The sequence below is a fragment of the Kwoniella newhampshirensis genome, chromosome 6, assembly GCF_039105145.1.
Source record: "Kwoniella newhampshirensis strain CBS 13917 chromosome 6, whole genome shotgun sequence".
NCBI classification, from domain to species: Eukaryota; Fungi; Basidiomycota; class Tremellomycetes; order Tremellales; family Cryptococcaceae; genus Kwoniella; species Kwoniella newhampshirensis.
Window position 1 is genome coordinate 827,120 of NC_089960.1, and position 17,613 is coordinate 844,732.

The 17,613-nt window shown below is 51.8% G+C and overlaps 9 protein-coding genes across 9 annotated transcripts; 4 read left to right on the top strand and 5 right to left on the bottom strand.

Annotated features, from left to right (window-relative positions):
* Positions 1–94: 94 nt before the first annotated feature.
* IAR55_003470 (uncharacterized protein) lies at positions 95–1,545 on the top strand (the record flags this gene model as incomplete). Its single annotated transcript, XM_066946577.1, has 4 exons — positions 95–635; positions 689–1,012; positions 1,170–1,447; positions 1,522–1,545. 4 exons carry the CDS (start codon positions 95–97, stop codon positions 1,543–1,545), a joined length of 1,167 nt encoding a protein of 388 aa, XP_066802969.1.
* Positions 1,546–1,807: 262 nt separating this feature from the next.
* On the bottom strand, positions 1,808–3,574 carry IAR55_003471 (glucose-6-phosphate dehydrogenase; the record flags this gene model as incomplete). Its single annotated transcript, XM_066946578.1, has 6 exons — positions 1,808–1,825; positions 1,878–1,894; positions 2,014–2,250; positions 2,393–2,587; positions 2,745–3,305; positions 3,382–3,574. The coding sequence occupies 6 exons, from the start codon at positions 3,572–3,574 to the stop codon at positions 1,808–1,810; spliced, it is 1,221 nt and encodes a 406-aa protein (XP_066802970.1).
* Positions 3,575–5,941: 2,367 nt separating this feature from the next.
* IAR55_003472 (uncharacterized protein) lies at positions 5,942–7,222 on the bottom strand (the record flags this gene model as incomplete). Its single annotated transcript, XM_066946579.1, has 4 exons — positions 5,942–6,054; positions 6,127–6,359; positions 6,560–6,756; positions 7,046–7,222. 4 exons carry the CDS (start codon positions 7,220–7,222, stop codon positions 5,942–5,944), a joined length of 720 nt encoding a protein of 239 aa, XP_066802971.1.
* Positions 7,223–7,547: 325 nt separating this feature from the next.
* IAR55_003473 (uncharacterized protein) lies at positions 7,548–11,207 on the bottom strand (the record flags this gene model as incomplete). Its single annotated transcript, XM_066946580.1, has 8 exons — positions 7,548–8,138; positions 8,232–8,633; positions 8,859–8,917; positions 8,989–9,382; positions 9,594–9,679; positions 9,740–10,540; positions 10,662–10,978; positions 11,035–11,207. The coding sequence occupies 8 exons, from the start codon at positions 11,205–11,207 to the stop codon at positions 7,548–7,550; spliced, it is 2,823 nt and encodes a 940-aa protein (XP_066802972.1).
* Positions 11,208–11,367: 160 nt separating this feature from the next.
* Positions 11,368–11,856, bottom strand: IAR55_003474 (uncharacterized protein; the record flags this gene model as incomplete). The annotated part of the gene is made up of 1 exon (XM_066946581.1): positions 11,368–11,856. The coding sequence occupies one exon, from the start codon at positions 11,854–11,856 to the stop codon at positions 11,368–11,370; it is 489 nt and encodes a 162-aa protein (XP_066802973.1).
* A 584-nt stretch (positions 11,857–12,440) lies between these two features.
* IAR55_003475 (uncharacterized protein) lies at positions 12,441–14,159 on the top strand (the record flags this gene model as incomplete). The annotated part of the gene is made up of 6 exons (XM_066946582.1): positions 12,441–12,807; positions 13,016–13,083; positions 13,133–13,138; positions 13,244–13,421; positions 13,583–13,593; positions 13,647–14,159. The coding sequence occupies 6 exons, from the start codon at positions 12,441–12,443 to the stop codon at positions 14,157–14,159; spliced, it is 1,143 nt and encodes a 380-aa protein (XP_066802974.1).
* A 227-nt stretch (positions 14,160–14,386) lies between these two features.
* On the top strand, positions 14,387–15,365 carry IAR55_003476 (uncharacterized protein; the record flags this gene model as incomplete). The annotated part of the gene is made up of 5 exons (XM_066946583.1): positions 14,387–14,425; positions 14,481–14,848; positions 14,895–14,908; positions 15,090–15,289; positions 15,342–15,365. The coding sequence occupies 5 exons, from the start codon at positions 14,387–14,389 to the stop codon at positions 15,363–15,365; spliced, it is 645 nt and encodes a 214-aa protein (XP_066802975.1).
* A 66-nt stretch (positions 15,366–15,431) lies between these two features.
* IAR55_003477 (uncharacterized protein) lies at positions 15,432–16,182 on the bottom strand (the record flags this gene model as incomplete). The annotated part of the gene is made up of 3 exons (XM_066946584.1): positions 15,432–15,633; positions 15,751–15,957; positions 16,064–16,182. 3 exons carry the CDS (start codon positions 16,180–16,182, stop codon positions 15,432–15,434), a joined length of 528 nt encoding a protein of 175 aa, XP_066802976.1.
* Positions 16,183–16,685: 503 nt separating this feature from the next.
* Positions 16,686–17,577, top strand: IAR55_003478 (ADP-ribosylation factor; the record flags this gene model as incomplete). The annotated part of the gene is made up of 7 exons (XM_066946585.1): positions 16,686–16,740; positions 16,813–16,875; positions 16,960–17,052; positions 17,112–17,189; positions 17,243–17,307; positions 17,355–17,486; positions 17,545–17,577. The coding sequence occupies 7 exons, from the start codon at positions 16,686–16,688 to the stop codon at positions 17,575–17,577; spliced, it is 519 nt and encodes a 172-aa protein (XP_066802977.1).
* Between the last annotated feature and the right edge of the window lie 36 nt (positions 17,578–17,613).

Here is a 17,613-nt window from a genome sequence, read left to right on the forward strand (position 1 = left end):
ATTTCAGAGCGCTTTGTCCTCGTTCAACCTTTTCTTTCTTGCTCGTCATTCGCTTCAATTTCACGTTCTTGTCCTGTCATTCTCCTTGCACGGTATGGCTTCGCTGCGGGCAGGCAGCGAAGATGGGTTTGACGATGAAGATTTTGGTGCTGGAGGGGGTAAGAAGCGAAAAGTTCCAGGGGTCCAATTCCAGTCGAGACGAACAACGATGGATGACTATGACGACGATGTTCATGACAAACCGACACCCTCATCCTCATCATTCCCTCTTGCTCGACGCTCGCCTCGATCCCTAGCTCGTACTCTATGTGAATTTCGCAAAGGCCTGTTCCTTCGACGCAAAGCGGCTTTCATATCACTCTACATCGACGCTCAGACCGCCATCACTTCCAACACAAGTTCTGGCAGACCAAAAGCGACCTTGCCTGACGTATCGAGTTTCGAGAAACTTTTGCCCTCTTTGGAAGATGTAGGAGTGAACGCTTGGATGCCGGATAGACCAGGCTGGAGAGAAGGGCGAGCGGAAACGTGGAGAGTGAGAAAATGTCGGAGGCAGAGGGGGACCACGAGAAAACCTGTCGAGCGAAAAGGATTGGCTCCAGAAGGCAGTTTCGAGTTTGAGATGGAGTGTAAAGGCGAGTCAAGATGTGAAATATCCGCATATGGATACAGGCTGACGGATGCGTAGCCTCGGCGATGCTACGAGCTCGTGCTCGTGAACAAGCTGCTCTGCTCAGATTGGCCAATGAGTTGAGGGGAGTGGTGCTTTCTGCCAACAAACTCGAGCCAGTCGTCCAGACCGCAGCAGCCGCAGCCTCTCCGGACGACGAACCACCAAGCAAGAGCAAGAGGAAGATAGAAAAGAAGCTCGAGACGACCATCACCCGACAAGCACTTGCCATGGCCGAGGAAGCGTCTGGAGAAGGCAGCGAGGAGAAGAGCAAGAAGAGATCAAAGAAGAAGAAGAAGGGTGTTCGAGCCAACCAGAGCAACCCTCATCATGTGAACAACTGTGAGTGAAATAAAGTGATGACCCAACTGACAATCAGACCGCCCTTCACGGACCGTGTCACCGCATGGCGATCCGTACGAACCATACCCTCACCACCTCGACCTCGTCGCACCCCCACCCATGCATTTTCTTGCTGCACGACCTGTGCGCAAGACAGCTCCCCTGCCCGGTACTCCCGCTCCTTCCACCGCTGTGCGACCTGCTGAAGACGACTACATCTGCTGCTTCTGCGAATACGACCTGTTTTATGGTTCAGAAAAGGCTCGAAAACGAGCGATACGACAACGGCGCCGCGAATTGAAACGCAAAGAAGCTATCAGGCTCAAAGCAAAAAACGTAGCGGAGGGCAGAGGCATACTGAAAGAAGAATCTGACGAAGGCGAAGATGATGACGACGACTATGATGACGTTGACTGCAAATACGATGCAAACGGGGTTTGCAGGTGAGCAGCTGTGTTCGTGAACATCGCTGACAAAATAGATGTGGTCAAACCATGACCCGTTCGCAGCCCGAGCAAACCGACGCAGGCTAGAACTAACCTCGCATACCTCCACATGCCTCGTGAGGCTGCCTGTCATTGACTGGCGTCACTTTCTGGTGTACGCTTGGGCGCGACAGGACCTCGTCGGGGTTGTCTGGCGATGCGGGTCCACACAGTCAACACATCCGAAGAACATCGACTTCATCGTCGATACTGATCAAGTTCGCGGGAAATAACGGGCAATATGTCATAGAAGCACTATTGTAACAAACACTCATGCATGTTCATTTCACTTCTTGTCAAACTACTCCTTTCATAGGCTAGCCGATGTCTGAGGCCAGTGGCTACGGAATGTCAGCGAATTTAACAGGTGTCAGACTCACTAATCGTCCGACGCCCGCTTGAAACCGTATCTCGAAGTGAATTCGTCAATCTCCTTGGGTCCTCGCGACCCGTAAGTGTAGGAAACCGGTTTGGGAGCATCTAATAATTAGCATTGTCGCAAAGAGATTGACTCACCCTTGCCATCGATCCAGTGGAGGATGGGGGTGAAGATCTTCCACGCCACGTCCAATTCGTCATCACGCACAAAGTTTGAGTGATCGCCCTTGAAAGCGTCGAGGATGAGAGCCTCATACGCTTGGGGGATAGAGAAGTCGGTGAATCTCTTTTTGTAGGTAAGGTCGAGTTCGGTGGGGACAGCCCTAGTAACGAAGCCGGGAAGTTTGGAGTTCATCTTAAGGTAGACTGCCTCATCTGGCTGGATACGTAAAACAAGCTCGTTCCGGGGGATGTCTGAGAAGATACCCTGCGTGGCATCCTTATACTGGATTCGGATCTCAACCTTGGACTCGTTGAGAGCTGATCGGTCAGCCTCCTCATCGCAATAAACACTCACCTTTGCCTGCCTTCATGATGAAGGGAACACCTTCCCAGCGAGGGTTGTTGACCCACAATGTCATGGCAGCAAACGTAGGGCAAACTGAACCCTTGGGAACAGTGTCGTCCTCGAGGTAACCAGGCTTGTCGCCGTTGCCGACATACTGACCGAGCAGAACATCCTTACGCTCGATGGGGGGGATACATCTGAGGACTTTGACCTGCGCATGTAAGCGAGACTCCAACGATGTCACTCACTTTCTCGTCTCGAACATCTTCGGCGGAAAAGGAGACAGGTCGCTCCATTGCGAGGACGGAAAGGGTTTGCATAAGATCTGGACGTCAGCGGAACTCGAGGATTATGTACTCACGGTTTTGACAAACGTCACGGATGATGCCGAATTCATCGAAGTAACCGCCTCGTCCCTCTGTTCCGAACGGCTCCTTAAACGTGATTTGAACATTGCTGACAAAGTGTTTGTTAAATGAGGCGTCGAGGAAGACATTACCGAAGCGCAAGACGAGCATGTTCTTGATCATCTCCTTGCCAAGGTAGTGGTCGATTCTGTAGGTCTCATTCTCTGACCACTCCGACTTCAAATCCGACATCATCTGTCTGCAAGACTCAAGATCCTTGCCGAAGGGCTTCTCAATGATGATTCGGTTCGCCCCTTTGTCCGAGTAACAGTTCTTCTTCAAGCCCTTTGCGACGGTGGTGAATACAGATGGGGGGAGAGCCATGTAGAAGACTCGATTGGGCTTTTCCCTATCTCCCTCAAGCTCCTCGACATGCTTGAGAAGTTCCTGGAATCCCGAGTCCTCGTCATAAGCGCCGGAGATGTAGGATGAGATCTCCTGGAACTCCTTGATCTTGGCATCATCACCTTTGATGTACTGGGTCTCCCTCTTGTGAAATTCGTCCTTGTCCATCTCTGCGCACGAGGGGTCGAGTCAGCGATGACGGGCCTCGACATTCCAGAACCATCTCGTCTACGTCATCGAACTCACTGGTCCTAGCGTATCCGACGATGTGGATATTCTTGGGGAGGAGATCCTGAGCGAAGAGCGCGAAGAGAGCAGGGAAAGTCTTCTTCTTTGCGAGATCACCGCTTGCACCGAGGACGACGACGATGGTCTCTTCGGTCAAAGCATCACCGGCTGCTTCCATGGAAGGAATGGAACCTCGCTTGGAGTCGGCCATCTAGACGGATGATTGTGTGAGCTTGGACGACAGCGGGGATTGGGAACATGGATGCATTGCATGCATCGAGCGCTGTTGTGTGATCTCACCTTGATTGAGCAGTGTGTATGTGACCTGTGAAGTGAGTGGATACGATAGACAAGGGTGGGGGACGATGGAAGTGGAATGTGATGTGTGTATGATCTGTCAATGAATCAAAGTGTCGAGTGAGAAAGCAGCGTTCAAAGCAAGTTGGCTCGACTGCGTGCGCCCCCGCTGTCCTGAATGAGAGCCACGATGATGATGATGATTGATTCGATTGATTTTGACAGGGCATGTTGAGACTCTGCCACGGGTTATCAATCTTCTCCCGGACCGGGAAACGGGGAGGGGGGGAATGTGGATGGCCCAATGACGTGGCATTAGGTGTTCGGGTGTGAAGTGGAGGCAAACCATGGTGGAGGCAGCATCCGTCTCTCTCCGGTGGAGGTGGTTCTCACGTGATCATTAGCCAACTCACTACTCACTGCCCGTACTCACTGCCCCTTCCCCAAGGCGTAACAGACGGAGATGAAGACATCAACCGTCCGGCTCTTCCAAGAGTCGTTCACATCTTGCCACACCTGAGTCTTGATCGTCAAACAGATCTACCGAGAAGCTGCTTGACCTTTTAGTCGCGAATGCCACAGCCAGGAAGAGGTGATGGAAGGGGTGATAGTGCTCGACCCTCTGCGTATGGCACTAGTCCTGAGTCATGCAGCTTGGGAATTGGGCTAGCTTCCAGACTAAAACTCATCCGGCATCTACGCATGAAGACTACCGCTCGGCTGACAGATGGGATAGGAGAATTCAGATCTAGTCAGCGGATGGAGGAGACATTCACATTACCAGTACACGGCTAGAGAGGATTCCTCGGAAGAGAATCTCAGCTTTGGGACGTAGGGCAGAACGTAACTTATCGGCATCTGAATAGTTCCAGCCATGTTCAGACGTTCAAGAACTTCACCGGGAACAAAAGACGGTAGCTGATTGGACATACTACATCTTTGCTCTTGCGGCAGAATGACCTTGTTGCCGAAATGTCCACACAGCATTCAGAAGGGGTTGGTCAAAATCAGGAGGACGTTCAGCACACCCGCCCTTTTCGCATCCTTCCCGCGCTCCGCAGAACCTCGGAGCGGTACTACATCTGTACCCGACTGTGTTACCTAGGATCAGCTGAGCCAGTCTTCTGCAGCGAAAACCTCCCCATCTGCCACCAAGTCGAAAACTTCTTCCTGTGGCAAAACCTGCCCTGATCTGCTATTCATCACCTTCAAAGATCAAAGGTGTTTCATGGAGTGCTTCGCCTTGCGACACTCTTATGCCGATTCAGGAAAGCCACCTGTCCATCACCGTTTGGACCTGTGTACCCTCGCTTTACACGAGATGGTCTTACTGCACGACGACAACTACATGTGGCGAGTCGCTATGTTAGTCGATGCACACAGGGTAGCAACACGAGTGCTTCCAAGAGAGCTTTCAAGAGGTATAAGGCGCCATAATAAATCTGATTGGATTCGCTGGGAACCACTCCCAGTCGAAATTTAAGGCGAAGGGAGCCAGCCGGAAGGACAACATCAAAGCAAGCAGATGAAGGATCCGGAATTTTCTTCCGGGGACAATCCATCAACGTCGACAACATGCCAGGTGGCCCCTCATGCGGTGAGTGAATACTTCTTTCGAAGTTATCAACGCACTTGTGAGGATTTGTCGATTCCGAGTCGGAGGAACTCACATGTTTCGTAAGGCTGAGTAGGATCACAACTTACATAACTGCATCTCAGGGCAGCGCCGATTTGTTGATTCACTATTTGAGGGATGTTGCCACGTCGCTAGATTCATCGGGTAGAGACCAGATGACAATGGTTGAAAGGATGTCATGGCGAGAGGGGCGGCCCTTCTGGTGGATGTCAAGCCACAAACATTCCCACCTGACCGCAGTGGGGCCAGTCGATAGGGTGCCGACGCATCCATTGTGTCCTAGACGCTCTATGGGCGACGTGACGTTGAGATCGGCAAGCGTGCAGATCCCACAGCGAAATATGGGACTGCATTATCTTGGTGATGTGTCGTTAAACTGCGTCAGCGAGTATCTCAGCAGATATCAGAAGAACAGTGGAAGATGTATCGCGACAGGACTGACGATAGTCCAAGGTCGTACACCTTGGTTCAAGTGGGGGTTTCGACAACGCATTCCATAATCACACCAAAAAGTCTCATGCTCCTTGGCGGGGTCGGGTTTTGGCACCACGAGAGGAGTGTTTGCATTCGGCGTGAGCTTCTTTCAACACCAGATTACACAAAAGTCGACTTGGTCGGCGAAGCAATGGTATCAAGGTGGATGCATTATGCCATGGACTTGTTGACGTTGCTATAACCTATTCCAATGCAACTGAGTAACACCTCGCCAGATGCTTGCTCGGCGATCTTGAATTTCGTGCCGAAGAAGACGAGCATGTCTCGGAAGAATTGAATCCTGGCGTAAGCTCAGCTCAAGAAATATGGAACTCACGTATGCGGCGTCAATGTACCAAGTAGGCATTTGCCCACGTCTTCTTTTCCGAGTGCCATGAGTAGTGCAACCAGCCACTGATGTTTACTGTCGACACAACCCCCCGTACTAAGCTCTTGAAGCAGGAGTCGAGCAGATTGCAAAGCGATATCCTCAGGAGTAGTGATGTTGCCGGATGTCGAAAGACATTCAGACGAGTGGAGAGCGGAGGTTGTTGATTGAGCGACAAGGGTCAAGCCATAACCAGGAGACCTATTATCAGCGATGTGCTACGATCATCTCACTCACTTTCCAGAATCATCCCCTTTGTAAACATCTGTATAGAGGTAGATGTCCGGTATATATCGGTTGAGTACAGAACGTGCCGCCTCCACCATTCGATTGGCGAATTGTGGTGACACACGAGTGGAATAGCTGAGGGGATTAGTGAGAGCTTGACCAGCTTGACTCACGCGACACCTCGGATCTTCTTGATTTTCCCTTTTTCCACGAATTGTAAAGTCTTGAGATGGCGAACGACAGGGCATTTGAAGATAGCTTGACCACCGCCTAATGGAGCTGAGCCCCGTTTTTTGATCTGCAGCTCGAGACCTTCGGTGACACCGAAGAGGTGCAGATGGGGGAGAGTAACGGTTCGTATCATATCGACCTAGGCATCAGCTCAGCAGTATGCGTATACACTCACCGTCATATCTCTCCCCTCCTCTCCCGTCATGCCATACAGATTGATGTCGAAAGGCTTCTTGCAGAATGGCGCAAGGGGGATGATAAGCTCAAGGTAGTATCCCAGCGATCGTCCGACATGGCAGGTATGGGTGAAACTTCCCCCGGGGAGCAGTCCAGGATGGAAAAGGAATGAGGTACCTGCCGGTCAGCTATGCTACCACTGCTTAGCACTTACCCGTAACAGATATCTCGATGCTACTTCCGTTGGTCACCTTCTCCGCCAGTCTCAGCAAGTTGATCTCGTAGTCCCGGAGACCGACATGAACATCGTCGGAACGAATGGCGTCCACTCGTATGGATTTGCCGGAGAGTATGGATAGGAGAACCCGTTGACGGAGATGACGATGACCTGTGAATCTCAGGATGTCCCGAGATGGTCCGGCCTGCATTATCGTGGAGGGGATGTCGCAGATGATTGAGAAATGAGAAAATTGTCGGATGGACAGTTCGATATACGGTACTGGTAAACAGTTCGTTCCGCTTTTAACAAAGTTGAAAGTTGTTAACCCCCTCCACCTCGAAATATGTATCTTACGTAATTTCTTCGTAGCTGGACAGAACAGCCACCTTGCACAGTGTCCTTTCCATTAAGGGTGCCCATGTCATTCCTCGCAATGGGTGGTAGCATTCCACATTGGGGTTACGGAGCATCTTACCTCACAAACGCTGGCAGGCATATGAATCATACATATCATACAACTCTTGACTCTATTTCTACTTTGCCCATCGCATTTTTCTGCGATCCGCTCCAGCTCTCGCCAGGTTATTTTGTATAGCTATCACTGCCGTGTTGACTCCGTTCTCAGACCGTATCCGCTCTCCGATTCTCGCTGCTTTTTCCATCATTACTCTATCCGTTGTGGCCTTGATGAGTGCCACGGCGATATCGTCAGACCGCAGTGAAGGCACCTTGATTCCGACTTCGAGCTTTGTGACTCGAATTGACCAGAAGAATTGGTCGCTGATCGTCAGCGACGCCTCAAACGATCCACTCACCCGAACCACGGCTTGATCAACGTAGGTATCCCAGCTCGTAAGCTCGCACCAACGGTCCCCGCACCACCATGGTGCAATACCGCTTGAACTGGAAGAGGTCAGCTGACTATAACCCAACGTACTCACTCTTTGGGAATAACCATGAATGGGGGATCTTGTCCACACCGTAGCAGCTGGGTGGGAAATCGATATTTTCACCTTCCTTGGCGGGGTCACCACCTCGGGAGGACCACCCTTTTGCAATGATAGCGCGGACATTTGCTGACAGTCAGCTCCAGTCTCGACTTTGCGCTCACCTTTTTCGACGGCCTTTATGATGCTTTTCGTCATTGCATTAGGTCGAGGTACGACAATTGACCCAAAGCCCTAATTGTCAACGACCATCTTCCTGGCGGCACTCACGATATAGACCAATGGACGCTGATCCGCCTTGGCCTTGGCCATGAAAACCTCAAGTTCCGCTGGTGGCGACCACTCCGAATCGCTATCTTCCAAATTCCAATAACCAGTAATCATGATATCGTCATGCCAGTCCAGAGGCTTTGGCACGACGGCGGAGCTGAAGTTGTACAGGAACGGCACCTTCGTAACGGATAATGCCGCCATGTCCGTCGACGTTAATCCGAGATGCTGTTTTCTCCACTTGTTGATTTGACCCGCGGTAGCCTTCCACATGATGTTGTCAAACAGCACATAAGTCGAATAATTAAAGCTAGGCCCCATCTCGAAGGCAGGGACCATGAAGGCGTGAGGATATGCCGTCGTCCGTGTCCAAGGCATGGTGAACGCCCGGAAATATGGGATCTTTAAAGCTTCGGCGATGTGAATTCCTGACATTGTAGAAGGGCTTTCGATAAGTACGTCGGCGTCTTGACACGCGTGCCACGAGTCGAGAAGCACTGTTCATCAGCTCCGCTGTGCGCTTTTACTCACAGTCATCCAGCCATCCGCGGAATGTGCCAAGAGACTCTTTGAAAAATCCCGGCGAGAACATCTAGGTATCAGCTTGAATCGAAAACTAAAACCCACCTTATGCTCTGTGCTGAGCTTCATTAACGCTGTAGGATCTCCACCCGCTTGTCGATGCTCTATGCCATATCCCTCGATCCACGCCTTGAACTCGCCTGATGGTCAGCCATATCACAACCCACCCACTCACCATGCGTAACAATGACAACTCTGTGACCATCCTGTTTGAGCCTCAGGCAAAGCGCGATGTATGGCTGGATATCCCCTCTGGAGCCGATCGTGAGGCAGGTGAATGTCCTCGGAGTGATACGTGGCACGGCGTGAAGGGGCTTATTCGCAATGTATGGCATGAATCTCACTGCATCCGCCGACACCACGGGTGGATTGAGCAAAGCATCTTTGGGCGGAGCTAGAATGTCTGCCGGGTGTTCGGCGGGTGTCAAGGTGGAAGAAGGTGACGCCACCCGCGGGATGTCGTCCTTGGAGGACACTACATTGAAGGTCGTCGGAGGCAATTTCTGCTCGAAAAGGAGACTGGGCGCCGGCGTGTGAGGATCACACAGGCTGTTGACTCGCGCCATGACCTGGAAATCAGTCATCAGTCGCCCCAGTGGAACTTACCTCGTCCCGCGATTCCTTGATCCAGAATTCGAACCGCAGATCCCGATGACCATGAAGCTGTAGAGCCATGCCATGAAATCTAGCCCGAAAAGCGGGCGCGATGACCGCGCATTTGACATCCTCAACGCGAAAGCGATACTAAAAAGTCAGCGCAGCGTTCAACGCATAACGCACCTTGATGTCAGCGCCAACAGTGGCTCGACGCCAGAAGCAAATGAACCTCGGAGAGAGAATGATATGACCCCTAGCCGGTAAGAACGCTGTTCCGACGTAGCATCGTTTGACTTGATCTCAGCAATGATCAGCGACTTTGGACTTACTCCAGACACCTTCATCCTCCTTCAGACCAAACACCTTGGCCGCTAGCGCTGCCTTCTCCGCTTTGCGTGTTTCCCGGAGTAGACCACCGGGACCGTCTTCGTCGTCTTCCCCTTCTTCGGAATCCGTGGAACCAGCACCCTTCGACTCCAGTTCCTCATCAGTCGCCAAACAATCATGCCCACCGACTTCGAGGACCATGCGAGGCTTTTTGACGCCTGCCTTATAGTGACGCAGATGAGATGCAGCGACAGCACTTTCGAGCGCTTTCGCAAACCATGCTTGCTCGTTCAGAACAGCCACGTTGAAGTCAAAGATTTGATCCTCTGGAGCCCCATCATCGCCCCGTGACCAGTTTTTCATGTCAAGTACGCCAGGGGATGATGATCTGCTTGGGGACTCGGCCCCGCTCATCCCAGTCCGGCCTCTGAAGGCTCGGAATGATCCTTTGCGCTCAATGGCTGGTGATGGTGTGCGAGCGCCATCGAGGGTCAAGTCATCCAGTGGGAAAGCAGCGCGAGACGGCCTCGCATCATCCAGTTGTATGTCAAGTCCGACCAGCGTCGCGAAAGAATGGTAATTGCTGATACCATTGATAGTCACTCGATCAAGTGGGATGCAGCATCGCATCATGGACCAATCATCCGCTGGCCCACGACCGGTCGATTCACGCCATCGTGACCGTATATGACGGAACAGTGCGGCTTCGAAACTTCTACGCCACTGCATGGCCGATTCCTGACGACTCAGCAGAGCCAACGTAAAAAACTCACCTCGGTATCCACAGTAAACCGAGTTCGACGCTGCCCGTAAGGTGTATCATACGTCACATAGAAATCACACGGGTGGTCGTGGTTAAATGGTTCCGTTTGTCGAACCGATGATACTGCTTGTCAGCGACGACCCATTCATGAACACACTCACGCAGTACACTCCTCAGAGGTCGGACGCGGCCAGCGTCATCAGCACTAGGATATGTCGTGACCATCTCCGCGCTGAGCTCCATCCATACTCGTTTCGCGGGTTTTAGCGAACCCAGCCGGTGAACAGTGACCGGTCCTGCGTGTATGACGTCCGGTTGATGGGCGACTGCTGCAGCTGCTGTATCGAGTGCCAATCTTCGATTCATATTGCTCGCAGCTACGTCGACAGAATCAGGAGGCAGAAAAGCGTGGAAAAGTATTCGATGGGTTGTGAGATGGATGTTGCCCTGCATGTTAGCGGACGCTATCTTTCCGGACCTACAATCATCATCACGCCTCTGCCTGTCAGCTCTTATGGCGAAACATTCACTCACTTGAACAAGCTCCCTTTACTCTCCGCGAGAATGCGCTCCGGCTCCTCTCCTTCAATTAACCCAGCTATATCGCCAAACTCGTCTACAATAGCAGCTAATTTGTCCTCATCCGAGATATCATCGACGCCAAGTGCGGCTCGATTCGGTCGAGACGACGACGAAGCTTCGGTCATTGGTATCGAGGCGGTCACGTCGCTAAGCGTTTCGCTTTGCTTGTCGCTTTGCATCTCAGAGAGAGATTCTTCAAGCTCTGGAGAAGGCTCCACTGCTGTCCCCGGCAGGACAGGCCGTTGCTTCACCTTTTCCAAGCCCGGGAAGCGTAACGGCGAAAGATTACTCAACGAAAGTGCTGGCTTTGTCAGACTCGCCTTCGTCCACAATTGACTCACCAGTGAACCTGGAGCTCAAGGTATCCCGCTGAAGCTCGGTCTCTCGTATAGTCTCGTCTATCCATCTTTCCAGATTGGCCGCTGTGGAGGGCGTTGGCGCCGTGGACGATGGTGTGACGGTTTCTGACGCCAGTGCTGCTCTCTGGTCCTCACTGACATGGAGACTCCTATCGTCCTCATCCTCTTCATCGCTGTCCACATCCGGGTCGAGGTCGCCATTGGTGTTATCACTCGCCAAGAACTTGAAGAGGTCGAACAGTTGTGCGGCACAGGGCATGCCAGATCTACTGACCAAAGGGACGAGCTTGTGACTGGACTTGAGGGTAGGGACATTGTCGTTGAGCTTGGTCGGGGAAAGAAGAGGGGAATTACGAGGCGAGCTGGAGGGGGTACAGTTGAATATCTCGGACAGCTTTTTGGTGACCGGCGCCATGGTGGAGGTGACCGGGGGTGGTGTTTGTTTGTATGAGGTAAAAGAAACGAACCACAACAAGGACACAAGATGGATATACGCTCGACAGAAAGGTGATGCCTATGATGTCTCTGGTGGTATATGATGAATCTCAATCAAACCGAGTCCATCGTCCGGTGAACCATATATACTAAAGCGATAACAAGGATCTCTACCTCCCTTTCGACAAATGACAAACAGATGATGATGATTACAAACAAACCGAGTGGTGACGAGAGCAACAGAAATAATCACCGGACGATTAGTAACCGCTTCCGGCACTGAACAAGGAGAGACGAGATCTGCATCCAATCTGGGGTGACTGATTAAATCTGTATGGATGGATATGATCCCGCTCTCACGCCAAATGAAAGGTGATCGACCTACTAATGTTCGTGGTATGACGCATTCCGCTATCTCTCTCTCTCTCTCTCACTCTCTTCCTCTATTCTCTCCATCTCAATCTCTTACCTCTATCTACCACTCCCTCTCTCTCTATCTCTCTGTCCTCGAACCAATCTCCCTCCTCTATATTCTCAGCTTGACTCTCATCTACGAGTCATCTAATGGTTTCAACGAGACCATCCCCAACACCCGCTCGAGGTCGTATCGCCTATCCATCCGCAGCGACCTATACACCGGGCGACGCCGACAATTCCCCGACCTATATCGGTGCTGCCGGACCCATCCACAAGACGTCATCCAGAGATTCGGATGGAGAGCGTGCTCAAGGACTCAAAACGTGGTGGAAAGGGTTCAGAGAACGAGAACGGAACGAACAGAACCAATCTGGGATTGGTGCGTTGTCGCGTCAACAGACATCAGCTGACGTCCAGGCCGAGGAGTATTCGGCGTACCCCTCAGCGAGTCAATCGAGTACGCTTCAGTTCAGGTATCCACCAGTGGTCCTGACGGGTCACTTTACGTGTGGGGGTGAGTTCAGCATCGTGATGTGTGCTGATGTACAGTGTGATTCCCGTCGTTGTGGCCAAATGTGGCCTATATCTCAAGGAGAACGCAACACACGTCGAGGGGACTTTCCGTGTTTCTGGGTCTGCAAAGAGGATGCGTGATCTACAGACTTTGTTTGACACTGGACCAAGGGTGAGTGTGCTAGGAAACATGTGACGCTGATCTGTAGTACGGCAAGGATGTCGACTGGAAGTCGCTCCCGTACACGACTCACGACGTGGCGACGATATTCCGAAGGTAAGTGACTGGTTTCGGAATCCCGCTGACAATCAGATTCCTTACCCAGATGCCCGTGAGTCCGGATGCCAATACCCGTGCTGATGTGCAGGAACCAATTATACCTTTCGACTTTTACGACGAGGTGGGTGACTCTTATCGAGCTCACCGCTGATGTCAGTTCCGCAATGTCCTTACAATGCAACTTTCCAACGAGCTATCAGTGGATGAGGCGATCGTCGAGTATAAAGACTTGATCCAAGCCCTACCTCGGACCAATCTCTACCTCCTTCTCTATGTCCTGGATCTCCTTAGCGTGTTCTCTCGACAAGCGGACCAGAATTTGATGACTGCACCTAGTGAGTTGACCTGCTCGTGATCTTGCTGACAACAGACCTTGCCCTCATATTCCAACCCGGTGTGATTTCCCACCCCCTCCACGCCATGCGACCACGAGAGCACGTCCTTTCTCAACAGGTCCTCGAGTTCCTGATCGAACATCAGGATCACTTCCTTATAGGCATGGAAGTTGTAAGTATCGTCGCGACAATCACGCTGACAAACAGCAACCCCGTTCGAAAAAGCGCAAGGATAAGGTTCAAACACCTACCTCACTGGAATCACCCCCAGTACCGACACCGCCAGCTCCAGTCAAAGCCGATGCTGACTTGATGCTACCTTCTGACTCGGACGACGATGTTCCTGAGGGAGGTTACTATGTGATCGAAGGACAAGGACCAAAGCGGCCGACATCACCCATGTCATCTCCGCCCACGCAATCACTCCCCTCGCTCGAAGCGAATCTCATACCCCCACCTCCCAATCGTGCAGCGCGACCGACTCAATCAACTGCACGCCAACTCACTCCCCGTCAATCTACTATCGACATGGAACCATCTGATTCGGATGAAGAAGCTCCGCCCGGTGGTTATGAAGTGCGAACCGGGGACTTCTCAACAACGCGAGCGAACATGCTAGGCAAAAGTCGAACTAGTGAAACATCACAAGTATCTTTGACCCGGAGACGGACTGTACCATCCCAGCCAGGGGGTGGTGTCATGACAAGGATCAGACGTGATGCAAAAGAGGCCCCCTGAACGAAGTTTAACGACAATGGACAATGTAGCACTAAATAGCTTTTTTTTTTGTTGGCATCTATAAACCTCATCATCTATGCACGAGATTGACGACCTGCCACACTGCCGGAAATTACATAATCCCGTCCTCGTCACAACGCGTTGCGTTCATTTATGTTCTCTCCTGCTCTCTATCTCTCTCGGTATCTTTCCTCTTCTGATGCTTCAACACTTCCATACATATAACAATGTCAACCAACATGGATATCGACAAGTCTCTCGACGAGGTCCGTTCTCCACCTTGTTCCCAATGACACCAGCTCAATCCATCTCCCTTTTCAGATCATGAAGGACAAGCCTAAGGCTCGGAGGGGTGGTCGTCGCGGAGGCGCACCTACTACCGGTGCTAGGGCTCGATATGCTACTACTGTTCCCAAAGCAGCTCCCAAGACTGCTGCGGCTCCAAAGCCTGTCACCGTTGAGGCTATCAAGATCATCATCAGCAACCTTCCCCAAGATGTCACTGAAGCTGCGGTCCGAGTGAGTTTAACCGATATGCAGAACTCGCTGACTTTCCCAGGACCTCATGCAATCTACGGTAGGACCTGTGAGAACGGTACAAATGTCGTACAACGCGACCGGAAAGAGTACAGGTCAGGCTACTGTCGTGTTCAAGAACAAGGGCGACGCCAACAAGGCCCATGCTGCTTGTGAGTGCATGATCATAGAGATACACTGACATTCAGATCACAACAGAATGATCGACAACCGTTAGTGCTTTCTCACATCGTTCAGTGCCAGGTCTCCGACCTCTCGAGACTACCATGTGGTGCCGTGGCGGCGACGCCTTTTGGGCACCGCTGGGAACACTGGACTGGCGTCATTCTACGTTCCTCAAACTGACGACCTGTTGCGGTTCCTTCTCCTCCATCGGGCAATATACATTGTCAGAACGACCGATGAAAGTGGAGATTGCCATCGACCTCAATCAGGCTCAGTCATTGGCATCTCGTGTCGCGCCTGCCGCTCCTGCACGATCGGGCACTCAACCCCGCGGCGGACGTGGCGGTCGAGGTGGACGTGGTGCAGCCAAGCCTCGTGCTCCTCGACCAGTGAAGAAGACCGCCGAAGAACTGGACGCGGAGATGGCAGTGCGTCACTCCTTGGAATCCTCGGCGACGTTCTGTTGCTGATCTCCCGCAGGCATACAAAACCGATGCTGCTTAAATTGTGTTTCGCCTGAGTTTCGTTCAATATGCTACATGTTGCGATGCATAGTATTTGTACACGGCCTCATGTCCACGCTCCTTTAACTCCCGCATGGTACCAAGCGTTCTGAAGAGACATTGGATTGACCCCCATTTGCCGTCGAGCTTCGGTCAAGCGGAAGATGAAGTTGACGAGGATGGCAACGAACAGGGCGAGGCAAATCACCAGCGGGCCCCACAAAAGGTCTGCCGTCAGCGTCGATATCGACATTATGCGCTCACCAAAGCTGCCCGCATCTCGTGCAGATATCATGGTGAGCCGTTTTTGGAAGATGGTCCATCCGTATATCAAGACCCCGGCGGAACTAAAAATCAGCCATTGATGCTTCACGCCAGCCACTCACATCAAAGCATACGCGAAAGCAAACCATCTCGCCGACGAATCCTTCGCGCCAAAGAGCAACCCGGATGCGATGGTGGACAGCAGGAGACCCATGGAAAGGTATGAAATAAAAGTCCGTTCGTTGGCGAACCAGACCTTGGCTTCCACCTTGACGGGAGTGAGGATTTTCTCTACAATGTCAGTATTGGTCCATCCCATGAAAGACATACTGGGGACGCGGATCCGGATCGTGGGATCATTGATGGAATGATAATCGGTCACCAATGGTCGCTGAGGGCTTCGCGATCAGCTAGTCCTCTGGTATCAGCACTCACTCGTCGGGTATTCGATCTGCCCTTTTGCTCTTCGCTCTCATACCGACCCCCCTCCTGGGTAGCAGCTTGAGAGCGGCAGCGGAGAAAGGTTGAAAGAACAGTTCTGATAGCTGATTCATTTGATGTCTATGTGAGGTGAGCGATATATATACATATGATAGATATGATGCAGGGGAGCCAAAATGGAGACAGATGCAGAAGAGGGATAGCTGTTTCTGATGGATGACATGACGCACGTGCATGACAGATGGGATCGATCAAAAGGTGCCTGAACGTGTGATTTGGTGTTGTGCGGTGTTATGTATTCCCATTCTGATTTTGAATTGCCACGTCATCCGGGGGAAGGAGCTCCTGTCTGAAAAACCGCCACTCTGTACACGCGCTTCGGTGTTTTAGCTGTATCGCCGTACAGTTGCCTCATTCCGTCACGCTGGTTATCTCACTCACACCACTCAAACCACCCTCACTCACCACCACACCACCACGACACATCCCTTCTCCTCCTCCACGTACCACATCTCGTATCTCCATATCTTTGACAGGTTCCTACCAATCTTCACCTAGCATCTGGTATTGGTATTCCTTACGATACACACAAAACAACAACACTACTCCAGTCATCATGGGTCTCTCCATCTCAAAACTCCTCAGTGGTCTCTTTGGCAAGAAGGAGATGCGTGCGTGTTGTTCTTGTTGTGTCCATCCCATCTCACTCGATGTCCGTTGCTGACTCCGAGACCCTCTGACAGGAATCCTCATGGTCGGTCTCGATGCCGCCGGTAAAACAACCATTCTGTACAAGCTCAAGCTCGGTGAAATCGTCACCACGATCCCTACCATCGGCGAGTTCATAGCTCACTGCATGACGCGCACGCGACTGACCTTACCTTTTATAGGCTTCAACGTCGAGACGGTCGAGTACAAGAACATTTCATTCACAGTGTGGGATGTCGGAGGTCAAGACAAGATCCGACCTCTCTGGAGGCATTGTCAGTTCCATCACGCTCCCCTCCAGAGTTGCGCTTTCACTGACACCACGGCTCGTCAGACTTCCAAAACACTCAAGGAATCATCTTCGTGGTCGACTCTAACGACCGAGAGCGTATCATCGAGGCTCGTGAGGAGTGTGAGTTCAACGTTGACACGGATACAACAGTGTTAGCTGACTCTCCGTATTAGTGCAACGGATGTTGAATGAGGATGAGTTGAAGGACGCTTTACTTCTCGTGTTTGCCAACAAGCAGGTACGTTTCCCGTCGACCAGCCACGGCCAGTCTTGACTTCTCCGCAGGATCTTCCCAACGCCATGAATGCTGCCGAAATCACCGACAAGCTTGGTCTTCACTCCCTTCGACAACGACTGTGGTACATTCAAGCTGCATGTGCTACTTCTGGTGATGGTCTCTACGAGGGTCTTGAATGGGTCAGTGAGGTCCTCACCTGTGGAAGCGAATCCGGCGAAGCTAATCACTCCGTTACAGCTCTCCACCAACCTCAGGAAACCTGCCATGTAATCTTAGAACCAAGTAGTCACGAAGCATCCTTTCTCC